The sequence below is a fragment of the Taeniopygia guttata genome, chromosome Z, assembly GCF_048771995.1.
Source record: "Taeniopygia guttata chromosome Z, bTaeGut7.mat, whole genome shotgun sequence".
Taxonomy (NCBI): domain Eukaryota; kingdom Metazoa; phylum Chordata; class Aves; order Passeriformes; family Estrildidae; genus Taeniopygia; species Taeniopygia guttata.
Window position 1 is genome coordinate 47,885,430 of NC_133063.1, and position 15,168 is coordinate 47,900,597.

General features: G+C 42.9%; 1 protein-coding gene across 15 annotated transcripts in view; it reads right to left on the bottom strand.

Annotated features, from left to right (window-relative positions):
* Positions 1-15,168, bottom strand: part of PDZD2 (PDZ domain containing 2) — a 201,269-nt gene that overhangs the window by 49,784 nt on the left and 136,317 nt on the right. For 14 of the 15 annotated variants that reach the window (XM_072922594.1, XM_030257570.4, XM_072922583.1 and 11 more), the window contains 3 exons: positions 4,773-4,915; positions 3,989-4,121; positions 1,720-1,887 (listed from right to left, as the gene is read on the bottom strand). The exons of the other annotated variant lie outside the window; for it this stretch is intronic. In XM_072922594.1, the coding sequence (XP_072778695.1) occupies positions 1,720-1,887; positions 3,989-4,121; positions 4,773-4,915 (444 nt within the window). The remainder of the gene's footprint in view (positions 1-1,719; positions 1,888-3,988; positions 4,122-4,772; positions 4,916-15,168) is intronic. 15 annotated transcript variants of the gene reach the window in all.

Sequence of the window (15,168 nt, forward strand, 5' to 3'; positions counted from 1 at the left end):
TATTTTGAAAGCAAAGAGCTATTGCCATCGGGGTGAGAGCGCCCGACAGGCAGGCAAATCCAGCTGGCTCTGAGTTAGTGGCCACCACCACTGCCAGCTGCAGTGGCACTGCGATGGACATCAAGGCAGGCTCTAAATTCAAGTCCAAGCAGAAGGGCTCTGGGAGGCTCATGCAGCTGTGTCCTCATGGTCATGAACACCTCAACCACCTTGAGCTTCCCTGAGCACTACATTTATCTGGAAAGGAAACACTTGAAAAAGCCATCACTGGCAACCAGGCAGAGCCTTGTTGGAATAGACATGAGGAAACGAAGTGACAAATAACTCCCAGTGTGTGCTGAAAGAGTCAGTGGAATGCCAGGGAGCTTAATCCTGAAGCCACACAAAATTATATTTTGTCAAAACTGATTTTTATATTTAAGTGCTGCTGAGCCATAGCCTTATTATAAATTACCAGAATGGAAAGCATGATATGTAGAAGAATTCAAAGTATTTTTATAGTCAAAAGAATGCTTACATGCCCACTCAAGTTTGCACACAAACACTACACCAACATCAGCATGCTAAGTGTCCCACATTTATTTGTTTTTCTCTTCATCCCCCTAAAAAGGCATCCTGGCACATAGAAGAGAAGACAGTGAAGAAATAACAAAATTTGTCAGAGTATTAAGATGCATGAGAGTGTTACAAACATTGACTCAAAGTAAGTCAGAGATGACAGGCAGGTAGGAAATAAACACCAGCATCATGAGACTCATCCTGTCGAACAGTCTTTTTGCTCAGGTGTAAGTGTAAAAATTTTTAAAAAAAAAAACAAATCACCAAACCAGTATCATATCCGAGCCATCCAAAGGTTTAACTGATTTATTTTAATTGATTTAAATAGATTTTAACTAAACAGTTAAAACTGTTTAGTTTAACTGATTTTTTTTAAATTTTTATTTATTTTTGTAGAAAAGTGTGTGAGGGGGAGACCAGAAGGGAAAATAAGAAATAGATAAAACCTTCAAGTGAATCCACCTGTCTTCCCTTGCTGGAAAACAAGTCCACAAGCTCTGTAGATTAGAAACGTAATTTTATTTTTTTGTCTGCACCATACAAGAAAGGCCCAGAAGACCTATGAAGTTTCATAGAGCTGCTACATTACAAATAAATAACAATAACAATAACTTCTTAATGCAATCCTGAAGGGAATGCAAGTGAGATTATCAACCGGCAGCATTTATTCAGAACTTCAACTATAGTTCACAGCCAGAAATTCCTGTCCCTCCTCCAAAGTGTCTGCTGGCTTTGACAGAGCAAATACAAACTTCAAGACTTGGATCATAAACTGTTAAAGAAGTTTTGTTAGAAAAGGAGGCGAAAGAAGAGCATGCAACTGCGTAAGCATGGTAATAGACTTTGCATCAGATCCAACAAAAGCAGTGGAAGTGGGTGGAAAACAATCGAAGAGAAAAACAAAACCATGATTGCAACATAGGCTGGAGGCCTCGAGAGCTCCTGTTCCCTGTGCTGCTGCCTTGCAGCCCAGAGATGGCAGGGGCTGTGGTAAATGCCATTGCTTTTCCAGCTTCTCCCCCACATCCCGCGCAGAGGAGGGCTGGGTGGGATGGGATTGCCTGGTCCTGAGGACGTGCTCTGTGTCAGGGTGTAGAAGAATGTGACAGATGCAAATGGGCTTTGAGAGAGAGTAAAAATGTCACACCAAAACACACTTACAGCAACCAGTTTTTCAGGAGATACATTCACTCTTTTCCCATCTTCTTCTTCCGGCTCTTCATTTTCCTTATTGTCAGTGCAAGAGACAGAGTCTTGGACTGAACAAGTGCTAAGCAAGTCTGGCAAACTGGTAGATGGATATTTCAGAAGATCCCCTTCAGAAGATTCCTACCCGAGAGACAACACAACATATTACATCACATGCAGAAAAACACCAGTGTCACAGTAAAACTGCCCCATCTCACCTGCCGAGTGTGAACTCCCTGGTAATCCTCCCTGTGTTACACACTTCCACATGCTCAAACTTTTAATGGTCTGGTTATAAAAAGCAGGCTTGGTTTTAAAGTGTATATATAGTAAACATAGGTCAATACACGTTTAAAACATTTAGAATTCATAATGAAGAATTTAAAATAAATGTTTCTTAGGCAGCCTGTTCCTCTCCACTTTGAATTTAGTAAATGTCACTGAGAGTGAACTGAGAGTTGTCCGACTTCATTACTCATTCCATTGCAACCCAAATCGCACCCTGTGCTCCTGTTCCCTCGCTATGGATGTTCCCTTTACATTTTTATCTACCTACAGACATAAGAGTAATACCCTGACAATGCTACTTAGGACAATACAATGAAAGCTGACCCACCAATCCTCTACCAACTCATTTCCGATGCTCAAGCATCTGCTTCCAGTCTTTGCCATGTTTTCTGGCAGGCAAACATGTGCCTCAGCCAAAAGCAGTGCCAGACAGACTCACTGCTTTCAGAAGAAATTCTGTGTTACTGATCACCAGACCAAAAGCCAAAGCTGCATGCCTATACTAACAAATAATGCCCAGAGGGAGCTACAACGGAACACTGCACCTATCTACACATTTTCTGGGGCTGCCAGAAAAATGGCACAGGCTGTATCCCCTCCTGCTTGCCTTTCAAAGTCTCCCTTCCAGGGACATGAAAACTGTCCAAGTGCACAGAGCAGGGGACAAGCAGATTCACAGCCTGATCAGGAAAGTGAAGTTTTATGCCCTAAGCTTATGCATGATGATTATTTTAATGAGGTCACCATAGGAACAAGAACTTAATTTTAAGGAGAAATAAATGCAGTCTACTGCCTTGTGCTTTGTCAGAGTCCAGCTGTCTAAAGGAAACACAAAATGTACCACTTCAGGACAAAGCGTGGTGTTTCCAGAACAAACACTTGTGGGGTTAATGCCTGACTGTGGCTCTGAAGAAGGTCTGCAATGAACTTCAATGTCTAACAGAAATGCTACAGAAGTCACAGGCCCTTCACTTTGGATATAGTGGAATAGAGCCTCTTCTTAAAAAACATGTGTATGCAGCATCCAGGGAAGCCCTAAAAGCATCCAGACATTAAACCACAGAAACCTGCTTTTCAATGGCAGGGGAAATCTGAAGGTGAAGCTAAGAAGAAAATTTAAAATTCTGACACGGTGGCTTGCTGCCACCCTGGAAATGCAGGTATGTGAGTGCACTGTTTGGGCCAAGATGCTCCTGTCACCACCTCAAAGGCCCTGGTGACATCCACATTGCAGGCAGGTCCTAATTTGAGATCCCTGGGTGCTTTTGGGAGTTGGCTGGCCACCCACCAAACACCTGCAGCAATCCAGGTCCAGGGGCAACAGGATATGCTCCATGGAGAAGAGGAAATAGAGGTGAGTGGGATTTTCTTAAACAAAGAAGCAAAATATTATGTAATATTCCCTCAACCTCTTTGGTGATAAAGGCAGAACAAAGAGTCCAACTGATAAATGAGTTCCAGTCTCATTTCCCTGAAGTTTCATGTTCCTTTATCTGTAAGAGCTCCATTCCATGCTATTAACAAGGACAAAATAAGGAACTCAAGCCAAGAGATAATTTTCAAGAAATCTCAGGCACACAGATAGGACACAGATGAGAGGTACACAGGTTGTGCAGGCAGGAAGCAGAAGAGGCTCAGAAAAGCCTGTTTTATTTAGCATGTAATTTTAAGAAAATGGTTTTGGCCAAAACTTAGGTAATGTCTGCATGAATAAATACTCATCTGCACACTGAGTGACAGTGACAGTACAAGCAAATCATTAATTTGGTCTATACTGTGCTAATTTGCCACAGATTTATGGCAGCTTCTGATATATTTCTCCTTGCTATGCATTAAATTCAGAGCAGCAAAAGTGCACACATGATTCCCTATGGAAAATACGCCCTTTTCACGCAGCACTTGCTCAAATACTTGTGGATGTACATTTGTGAGACCACCCAGAAGATGTCTGTACCTTGCTAGAGACCACCAGCTGCACCAGGCCAGTGGCCGAGCGGAGGAGGGCTACGGCATCCTGGTGGGAGAGCCCCACCAACGACTGCCCGTTGATCGTGAGGAGCTCATCGCCAGCCATCAGCCTGCCATCCCTGCAGAAACAGAGTGGGAACATGGAGCTGCAGGGTGGTTCTACCACAGTGCTGGGCTACACTGGAACGTGGTGGGGTGTGGAGGCATGGACAATGTCTGATCTCACTACGCTAAGCTTGCACCTGATCAGTGCAGTACCACTTTCTAGAAAAAGGGTCTCAGAAAAGTGCCCACAGGAAGTCATTGTTATAACCAGGGGAATTCCACCCTCTTTGCAGGGCTGAGACTCCACAAGTCTTCTTTGTGACCCACTGGATTAGTTAAGGGAACAGCAGCAAGCCCCATCTCCACCCCATCAGGAACAGCAGGGCAGTCAGTAAGCATCCTGGGGCTGCACAACTGATCCCATGGGAAAGGTACATCTTCCCAAAATGGAGTTGGGGGAAAAGTCCAACAAGCCATCAGGCTCCTTGGTTTTCCCTCCACCACCAAGCAAGTGTTTGCTCTGTCTACAGTTTGGACAAAACCTTCTAGAAGAAGCTTCAGTGATCAAACACAAAAAAAAATTTTTAGTCTGACAAGGCCTATATTTTCAGCCTCACACCATGGGAGGGCAAAACCCCTGAACTCCTCTCATGAACCCAGGTAACAGCGATGGCCATGGTTACTCCATCACACCCACCACCATGAAGGCACCACTGTCACCTCACCTGTGTGCAGAGCCGCCTTCCTCCACATGGGTGACGATGATGCTGTGAGGGGACCGCTTTGACCCTCTGCCTCCCATTATCTGGATTCCCAGCCCGTCCGTTCCCTTCCGGATGTGCATCTTCCATATGCGGCAACCTTCTCGCTGAGAGAAAACGTGCAGAAAGTCCTTCAACTTGGATTTGGAGAAGGCTGGGAGGGTATGGGAGGGTATGGGAAGGAGCTATTTAGCACCTTGCTGTCCATCACCACACACCTGTATAGCCCAAGCTATACTGGTGCTTCTGCTGAGCTTTGCTATGTTAGCCGTGGTCCAAGCGAAGGAGGCAGAAAGGAGGAGGCAGCACAGAGCAGGGTCAGCACGTAGAAGTTTCCTTGCAGGGGTATTTGCAGCTTTTATGAGGCACACAGAGGCGCAGCTCTCCATGCCCTGATCCTTCCTGGAGCAAACAGTGGCCTCAAACCCCTTCACCAAAACTCAAGGATGAGCCGTGCAGGGCTGCACAGATGCGGCTCAAGGGGGACCTTGAACATCAGATAGTGCAACTGCTGTTGAAGCAGAGACCAGACTTGCATGACATGGCAGTGCTTCCCTCTCCAGAGGGGTTTGCAGGATTTGAGATACAGGAAAAAAAACCACCAACTTCAAATTATCAGTTGCCAATCAAGTATTTCTTACTGGGCAGCTGTGGCACAGATTGTAAATAATAAGTTTACCCACTGTGGAGAATAATTTTCAGCATAAGCAAGGTAATAGGCAATATTCAGGACACCTTCGTTGGTTTTGATTATTTTTAATTGCTGTAAAGATTTAACCAAAAAGTGGTTTACAAACTCCAGAGCAATATGAAATGCAAAACAGAAACTAGCTCCTGTGAGTCCTACTGGCAGGAAACACAAGTGTGACAGTATCAGCAGAGCAAAAAAGGAAAGAGAAAAACAAGCAAGCAAGACAAGTAAGGCAGTTGCCAGGATGCTGTCAGAGAGAGGAAGAACCAGGACTACAGAATTATGAAAAACCCTCGGAAGTTTTCAGGCTTGTAAGACAGCAAAATGCACAATTCAGAAGCAATTTTTAAGCCATGTGTTGTAGTCATGAGACATCAGGTCAGCTATTTCTGACTGGGTGTGTTATGCACACAAGTAACATTCTCGCACTACCCAAACGCCCAAGCAGAAAAGATTATTAAAATTTCATAGCAAACTGTGAAGAGCATGCACAAATTCCTGCTTGTTTCTGAGAAGGAGAACTGCCAAATATATCAGCAAACCCAAGGGCTGTGGCAGCAACCTGCAGATTTTAGGCCACTGTTGTTTATCAGGGTATTAAGTGAAGAAAATGTGGGGGTTTTTTCCCACTTGATCCCTGAAACTTTTAAAATACAACTTTTTCAGATAAAGGAACAAAGAGTTCAGTATCTACTACAATAGCTTAAGAATAAAATGAAAAATAACAAAAATTATTATTATCAATACTAACATTACTAATATTAACACGAATATTAATAATAACAACTATGATATTAATGAATCACAGCCCTTAGACCACAGGTAGGAGAAACAGAAAACCAAACCAGGTTCCTTAACAGGTGACACAAAAGTTGAGCCTGAAAATATATACCTGTGGGTAATTTGTTAACTTGAAAGCCTTGCAGATGGGCAATATCCCAGCAGAATCCAACTGGGATCTTCAATGCCTTTATAAAAGCCCAGTCTCCTGCTGAATAACAGGACATATCAGGACAGAGGGTGCTTTAAAATAAATTAGAGTGACACAAGAGACACTGTGTTAAATGCAGGAGCAAGAGTCGACTATATTTATCTAGTTAAAAAACAGAACTGAACTACAGCATGAAAATGCTCCAGAGAAGTTTTATTGCTGTGAAGTACCTCGGACACATAATGAAGACAGTAGAGCAGAGAAATACAATCTCTCTATCTCCCCAACAAAGCCCAGGCTGAAAGGATGATCATCCATTCTCCTCGTAAGATGCCTTATGAGGACTTTAAACGTCCCTTTGTAAAACCCAGTTTGGAAGCAGACTTTCCAATAAAATTTAACAATGCAGTCATAAAATTGCCTTTAATGACTTGGAAAAGCTTTTTAGAACATAAGTTACACCAAGGCCCACAATGTGCCTGGCCTGCACTCCTTAGTGCTCTTCTCTATCGCACATTTTATTGCAAAAATTCTCAAATTTATTCTTAAGTAATCAACTCTTAAATATTCATATACAGAGCACTTGAAAAGAGCAAATGACAACTTTACTGCTCTTGACACAAGTACCAATCTCATTCCCTTTGAATGCCCACTAAAATCAAAAGCTGTTGTGAAGTAATCAAAAGCATTTCGAAGTAAAGCACTACTCAGTCCAAACATGGGCAGATAAAAACATCCACAAAGACAACAAAACCATCTCGCACATGCCCAAACATGTATTTCTTTCACTCATTTTCAAATGCCACTGTCACCAAGTCCTGTGTAAGAAAACGCTGTCCCTTCAGTCCTTGGTCAGCTGCAGGGATTTCACTGGGAATAAACAACTCAGTGTCGTCAGCTGGAAATCAGAACCCCTCACTGTTCTTTCTCTTTCCTTCATAAAACATTCATAGCTCTTCACTTAACCATGAACTGAAAGCAAAAACCCCCCCACGAACACACATGTATCTCTGAGGGATGACACTTCCAGATTTTGAAAGCTATGTATTGAAGAGCAGACTGCCAGCCTTTCCTTGAGGCCTCTGCAGAAAGGGGGTGTCCAGCAGAACCCCCTTTCCCTCCCCATGAACCTGCTGTGTCTTTTGTACAGAGCAGCATGGGATACTTCACAGCTGACTAAAAATGGTGCTGCTTTGAATGTGCATCTTAAGTGAGTCCACCACAGGAAAGCTTTAATAGTAAAGCTCTGTTCCAATTCCAAGGATTTGTAAATGCATTCAAATTTTACTTAAAGCTGGTTTTGCTGAGTTATTTGGGACTCCCAGGTTCAACCACACAGATTTTAAATGCTTTAAAAAATAAGAAAAAAAATCTAGTAGCAATGAATGTGTTTATTTCTGAAAATTGCTGAAGTATCCTATTTTCAAGCTTTCCTTCACGAACAAAAAAGACTACAAGCTTACTTAGTCTGTAAATGAAAGCTAGGATTCTGGTGCATTCACTCCACTCCAGAGACTTGCAATACCCAAAGGAAACTCCAAGTGTAGTTAATTTTGGTATTTTGCAGGCCTGATGTCACTGCCCTTGGAGCCTGCTTAATCCCTGCCCAGAGGATGAGTTTAAATGCTGACCGCTCTTCTTTGATTCAACTGAACGATGCTCAGCTGCTGTCAGTTCCACATTTCTATTAACATCTGAATTTTCCCATTCTCTCAGAATAATTCTCACAGCTTCACTTCAGAATAACCCTCAGCTTTGTTCACCAGTGACACAAGAAATCTGTATGTGTGCGCTCACAGCTCCTGGTGCAAAAGCACTTCAAGCACAAAGCACAGATGTGCTGATGCCAGCTCAGTCTCAAACTCCAGAAATCCTCATTAGGACAGAGTGCGAGGCACTACCAGCCCCTACCGCAGCCAGGGAGCACGTGATATCCAGCCTTGCTTACTCCTTAAGAGACTGCACTATATTCCTTAGCCAAATGCAGGTCACAAGCACCCTCTGCAGCGCTTGAGGACAGGACAGGCTCATGACATAACAGGATGTTACAATCGGCTATGCAACAGTTGGCTTTTGCTACTATGTATACATTTTTGCAAATTATTATAAATTGTAGCTACTTCTGTAGATAAAGTGCAAATTGTATTTGCTTTTTTGGACAGTATTACTAAAATTGTGCATAAATCAAGGCTACTACAGGATGTAAGAGTGCTTGCAGAAAATGTATCATAAGATAACACCACACTTGAAAAATGTATAACCAAGATAGCACAGGCAGAGAACAAAATACCATAAAAATACTACTTTAGTGGCATCAGAAGGCCACCCCGGACTGTCCCCCTGATAGATCCTTGGAAACTGTAGTTGTGGACTTCTGGAATGCTGTGGCAACCTAAAGCATTGTTGCGGTAAAACGGCTCCGAAAAGGTGCAAAGTCACTTGAGAAAGTAAAGCAACTGCAACAGTATGAAAGGACTACTTGCTAAAAAATTGGGCAAGCCTCTGGCTGCTGCCACACACCCAGTGCTATTATTTTTGCTTTATTGATCTGTCTCTTATTATCCTTTATTAAACACTTCAAATTTTGAGGCGCGGGCTTTGTTTCTCACAATGAGATGAATACTTGTATATGACAATCTAAAAAATACCAAGCAATTCACCTGAGACTTGGCCAAGATAGACACTCAGAAAGACACACTTGCTTTGAGAGTTTCTAAGCCACAAGAAGCAAAAATTCCTTGTTAGGGACTTGAACAAATCTTAGCTCTGCCCAGATGCACCCCAAAGACTTTGCCTATAACCCCAAGAAGCAGCAGCCCTGCCTACATGGATTCCTCCCAGCAAAGGATTTCATGCACATGATGAACCAACATTTGTCAAAGTCAGTCTCAGAGGATGAGATGAGATGAGATTGGCTCATCTCTTGAAATCCCTTCCAGACTTGCATTTTTTGACTTCCCTCACACAGCAAGTAGAAACACAAATGGTCAAGTCAGGCTGCAGCTGGACTAATGGCTAATTTCTGTTCTCCGCAGTTACATCACTCCCAGTGACTCAACTTTCCTCCCAACTTGGCTCTTTCAAGCAGGCAGCCCTTTGGACCAGATTTTCCCACTTGAATCTGATCAACTTCAAAGTGCCTAGGTTACAAATAATTAAAATGTTTTAAAAGACAGTATGAATATTCTACTTGGATTAACTGCAAAGTGGGGGGCCCACAGGGGAAGGGTCATTTTATGTAACAGACCACAAGTGAGAATAGAGAATACAACAGTCAGCTTCCAGTGGGTCCCCAGAGGCCGTTTTTTCTCCACTGTGATGCCATTGTACATCAGGCAGCCTCTGCTGAGAGCGAGCCTACATCTGGAATAAACTAAGGGTGCTGCAGATCAGAAAGGGAGCATGCTGCCAGTGCGACATGGGGAAGCTCGCCTTCCGCCTGCTCCGAGTGCACACCATCAAACACTCCATTTCATAAGCACATCATTAATAAAACAAAAAGGAATGTTTTCCCTCTGAGAGTTGAGGAAAATAAATAAATAAATAAATGAGAAAAAAAAACCACTGGAACCATTCTTTCCCCTGCTTCCCCTTCACTAGCTAATTGCAATGGATCTAAAAGGGGTTTGACTTATTTTGACTGTGCCATGTTCAAGAAGCTGCAAATTCTGTATATACAAAAGAAAAAAAATTGCTTTGAAATACTTCATAAAAGACAAGCTTGGCAGGAGCAAGGTGTAAACAAATGGAAAACAGAAACACCGTAAGTAGTTAAAAAGCCAGACAGTAAAATGGAAAACGTAAAATAGTTGTCTACAAAAAAGCACTTTCTGTCACAGCAGCAATTCAGATGAAGCTGATGTAAATATGTAACAATTTTAAAACAAAAACAGAGATAAGCCCTGATAAGAATATCAATAACCATGCAAAGTCTGTATGCACACACCGGCTGACTGACTTGGACCTGAATGCAGCCCACAGGATGTCTTCCTCCCTGTGTGATTCAACGTGGATTTTTACTGTCTGTCTGCAGGGACCAGTTCCCTCTTACAAACTTCTCAGGGTCTCACATTAGGAGCAGCAGAAGCAAGCAGTGAGATCTTCCTCACCAGCCATGAAGCTGTTCTAGAAACACAACACTTAACAGAAAGTTCCAAGTTCCATGCATTATAAAACTTAACTTTGACAAGCTTCACAGCAGCTGGCAACCAGTATGCTGATCACACACAGCTGAAAAACAGCACAAAATGCCCTGAACAGAAACGCATGCCATTAGACCTGTAGTGCAACAAACCTTCTCAACATGAACAGGGAGAACATTGGGATGGTCCTGGCACAAACCACTGCCCAGCATCCTTCACTGATGTGAGATCAATTAAGAACACTCCTCCCAGGTCCCCGCCCCACCTTGGATCACATCATGCCTCCTTCCCACTATTTCCCATTCCCCAGCAGACAGCTGGGACAGACAGATCAGTAGCTGGGGAATTAACTTGCACCACCACATACCAGGTGAGCAGCTTGAACACATCAGTCTTAAGATACAATCAAAAGCAATCACTCTTCACATCTCAGGTATTAATGTGAATGACTTAGCACCAGAAAATCATGCCAAAATCTGACTTTTGCAGATTCATAACAAAGCAATTATTTCATTAGTGGATAATGAGTGTATTTTTTATCTGATCTTAGCCAAGTTATTTTTAAGGCTGATCTGAAAGCAGGACTCCTGCTTTCATCTACTATCCTGGGTTTTGTTTTCACTGTTGCACAAGCAAGCTAAACAACTCCAAGATAAATCAAAAGCATGGGAGGAAAATAAACTCAAATTTCTTTATCAATAAATTATTCCAAGACAGGAGTTCTTTGTCCATCCTTGCTGCCTATGAAAGTTTCTTAATGCTGAACAACTGAAGCTTTTGGCTTCTGCCTCTGGACAATGTAAGCCATACAGTGTGTCTCCTACGCTACTTAAAAGAAGGGGAAAATCCCCAAACACAACAGGAATCACACAATATTGATGATATAAATTCACCACGTCCTCAAAGTAGGAGCCAGAAGCACAGACACAACTGTGATTGTATTCAAGTGTTGGTTTCTGATCTCACAAGTCCCCTTGTTTGGACAAACAGCCGCCAGACATTTGGCATCTTTCACTAAAATGTGAGTACTTTCCCCATGAAAAGAGAAGTGTCCTAGGGGATGAAGCCTGGGGAACAGTAAAAAACAAAAACACACCCTCTCCCAAACACAAACACATAATTAAAATACACAAAACAGGCAGCACAGCAGAGTGGATGAAAATTCCACAACTTTAACCAAGACTGTCGCCCAGGGACCCATCTACCGAGACAGACTGTTGACATAATTTCCTTGGCAAGGACTTTAAACATTTTATCAGTCAGTGCAAGCACCTGAACTATACCATCACCCCTCAAAAAAACCTGCTGGAATTATTTGTCATCCTGAACCATCACCATCTGTATTGCACCCCTCTGATTTGTTCCACTCTTGCCATCAGCTGAATCATTATTGTGAGATCAGACAAAGGATTTTCTCCTCTGTCTCTGACCCTCAGGGATTTCTGCCTGGCAATAGCCCCTGAGGAGGCTCGGGCTTTTATGGCCTACAGGTGTTTGCACTCTACTGAGTACTTCAGCCAGTATCATGCTCTTGGTGGGCCTTTGGGAATGGCTGGTTGCTTAGTCTGAAGTTTCTCAGAAAACACCCTTGCAGCCTGCAGCACATTAAAGCCCAGCCTAGAGTAGGTCACCACAAACTGATGTCAGCTAAAGAGGGGTGTCTCACGGGGACTAGTATTACATCTGTCCACAGCAGGAATCTTTAGGGTTTGCTCAGTGCTTTTAGCACTCTGCCTCAAAAATTAAGGTGTATGTAGCTTTTTAATTCCAACAAAGGCCTGAAACATTACAGCACCTAAGCAGCAACATACTCTATTTTTAGGCATGTCCACTTGTTTTAACTATTCGCACTTAATGATTAAAACATAAAATGGTATGAACTTGAATTTCAGCTAAAGCTAGTCATTTTGCATTTCATTTACATTGTGGGTTTTCTGTATCTTTAATATGGCACACAAAATATTAAGAGAAAAGGCTGGAACACTCACTTCCTGTGTAGGTGGGAAATGCTTTCATAGGAGTGCTTTCACCTGTGGTTTATGATGAGTATGGCTGAGGCCTCCTGCAACAGAGCCTTGAACATTCCTGCACTGCCTTTGGGGATAGCTCATTTCCAAGAGTGAAGACCTTGTTTCAAGGTGACACAATAAAACCAACACATTGTAATTTGTCCATTACCGGACTATCTCTACATGCAAGCACCCTTGGAAAATCCAGTACAAAGACAAGATAAAAGGACAGGTTGCTACTCAAAATTTAAGTCTACAGCACCACAACTGCAGCCATCACTTAAATCACAGCAAAGGCAAGCAGAATCTTAAGTAATTTGAAAAAATTTGGCAGCAAGCGACTTAACCCCAGAAAATTGTGATGCTTGTTGTTTTATGGCAAGGTGGAACATAACCAGCAGCGAAAAATATTAACTGCAATTGCACTGCTAGTTACATCAAAGCATTTCCTAAAACCCCAAGCAAAAATAAGGCCAAGTTTTGTCAGTGCTGTACAGCAGCAATTAAAAGACAGCCCTTGTCCCTAAGAGAGTTTACAACACAAAACAGGCAACAAAGAGGGAAGACATGTTTATCACAGTGCACATCAAAACTTCAAGACAGTAGATAGCCCCAGGATCCATGTTAATGAAAGTTGGAAGAAAACACAACAGATAAAAAGATGTTAAGAACTGAATCAGATTCTGAGGAAGGCCTTTACATGACTAAAAGTATCTACATTAACACCTAAAACCAGTGTTATTTATGTCTAAACCATGCATCACAAGAATCCCATAAAAGCCTTGATGAAACAGTAATTACTGCTTAGGCTGCCAAAAAAAATTGATGTAAAGTGACTTAGCTTCAATAGCTTCCCTGGACTACCTTGCTCACAGCAAGTTATACATTTTGGTACAGCAAAAGGGTGAGAATTTTTTTTTCCCCATCAAGTTTAACGAAATAGCAAAATTATTAAAGCCATTACATTATCTGAAGCCTCATGCTTTGATTCCTGTAACGCGCTATTAGCCTTCCTCTTCTGCTTGGCAAGATAAGGAACATTTTCCACTAACCAAAAGTCAAGGTAATGCTGGCATTTACCAACATTAATTGGCAAGTACCGCTGTAGAATGGCTGTCAGCCTTCCTTAACTGCAAAGTAAAATGCAATTCAAAAGCATTCATCCCTACCTGAGATGAGCCACGTCAGTAAGAAAGCAATAATGGGCCCGAAGAATGAAAAGAGCTGCTGATAAAATGTACCATGCAGCACAAAAGCAAGTCCTGGCTGGTTCTCTACATACAGACATGTCTGTGTGCACCTGCACACAGGCTCACACATCTGGAGAGGGTTCTGCTCCATGCAAGCTGGGCTCAGTTGGGCAGTAAGAGCAAAGCTGGCTAGGCAGGAACACTGCTCTGGGGACTGAGACCAGAGTAATGTGGTTAACAGCATGGAGCCAAGAGTCTGAACCACTGCTATAACCCAGACCTGCCCAAAAACCTGTAGGGGGCAAGGGATTAACATTCCCTTGCCTTCCCCTTTCTCTCCTTTCGTTAACAGATGGCACACTGACTTCAGAAACGCATCACACACAATTTGCAGAACCACCAGATGCTAATCTGTTTCCATCCTGGAACGGCATCCCACCACAACCCCACCCCACAGTGCCATCACCACCCAGGACACCCTGAACTCCTCCCATGCCATGCATCCCACCACAACCCCACCCCACAGTGCCATCACCACCCAGGACACCCTGAACTCCTCCCATGCCATGTATCTTTGCCACTGGAGAAATACTGAAATGCAAAGCCTCAGCCCCTCTCACCTGCCTCCCTTAACTATTGAAGTGTTTTCACTCAGCCTAATGTCCTTTACACAGCTTCCACCAGTCACTGATAAATTTGGATCTGGATTTCAAGAACTTAGTAATTTGGATGCTTATAAAGAAGTAAGAGAATTCAAGGCCATTCTCAGGATGTCTTGTTTTTGCTTTTAACAGCTGGGTTTTTAAGGGCTTTCAGAGCATCCTGCTGAGGATGGAGGAAGCCAAAGTGGTTAACCTCTTCTGGTATAACTCATCGTTGTCCAAGCATCCTCTGGCTTCATCAGTGAAAGCCAAACCTGGCCAAACCTGAAAGCCAAACTTCTCATCATGCCAGAAAAACCTGGATCAGTTTAAGTCCCCTCTGACAACCAGACTCCAGCCCCTTACACTCCTAATCTGGTCTTTGCAAACCCCAGTCCTACTTCTGATCCCTGCACATGCCAGCTGTATCTGGCCATCTCTGCGCACTCCTTAGGGGTTGAACAACAACGAAAGGGAGTCCACAGATCTTCCAAAAATACCAGGACAGAGAAACTGAGAACAAAACTGAGGGATTCTGTCCTACCAGTCAACACAGTTAAATCACAGGACTGATATATTGTGAGGAAAGCTCACCATTTCCTTTTCTTTATAATTTTTAGTGGACTCCAACAGCCCCTTCCCATACTTCTCTTCCTGTATAATTGCCCTGTGAAACTACACCCTGTTTCAGGCCACGGAATAGAAGAAGTAAACTTTGATATCTGTGTTTAAGCTCCCAGTCTTCACAGGATATGA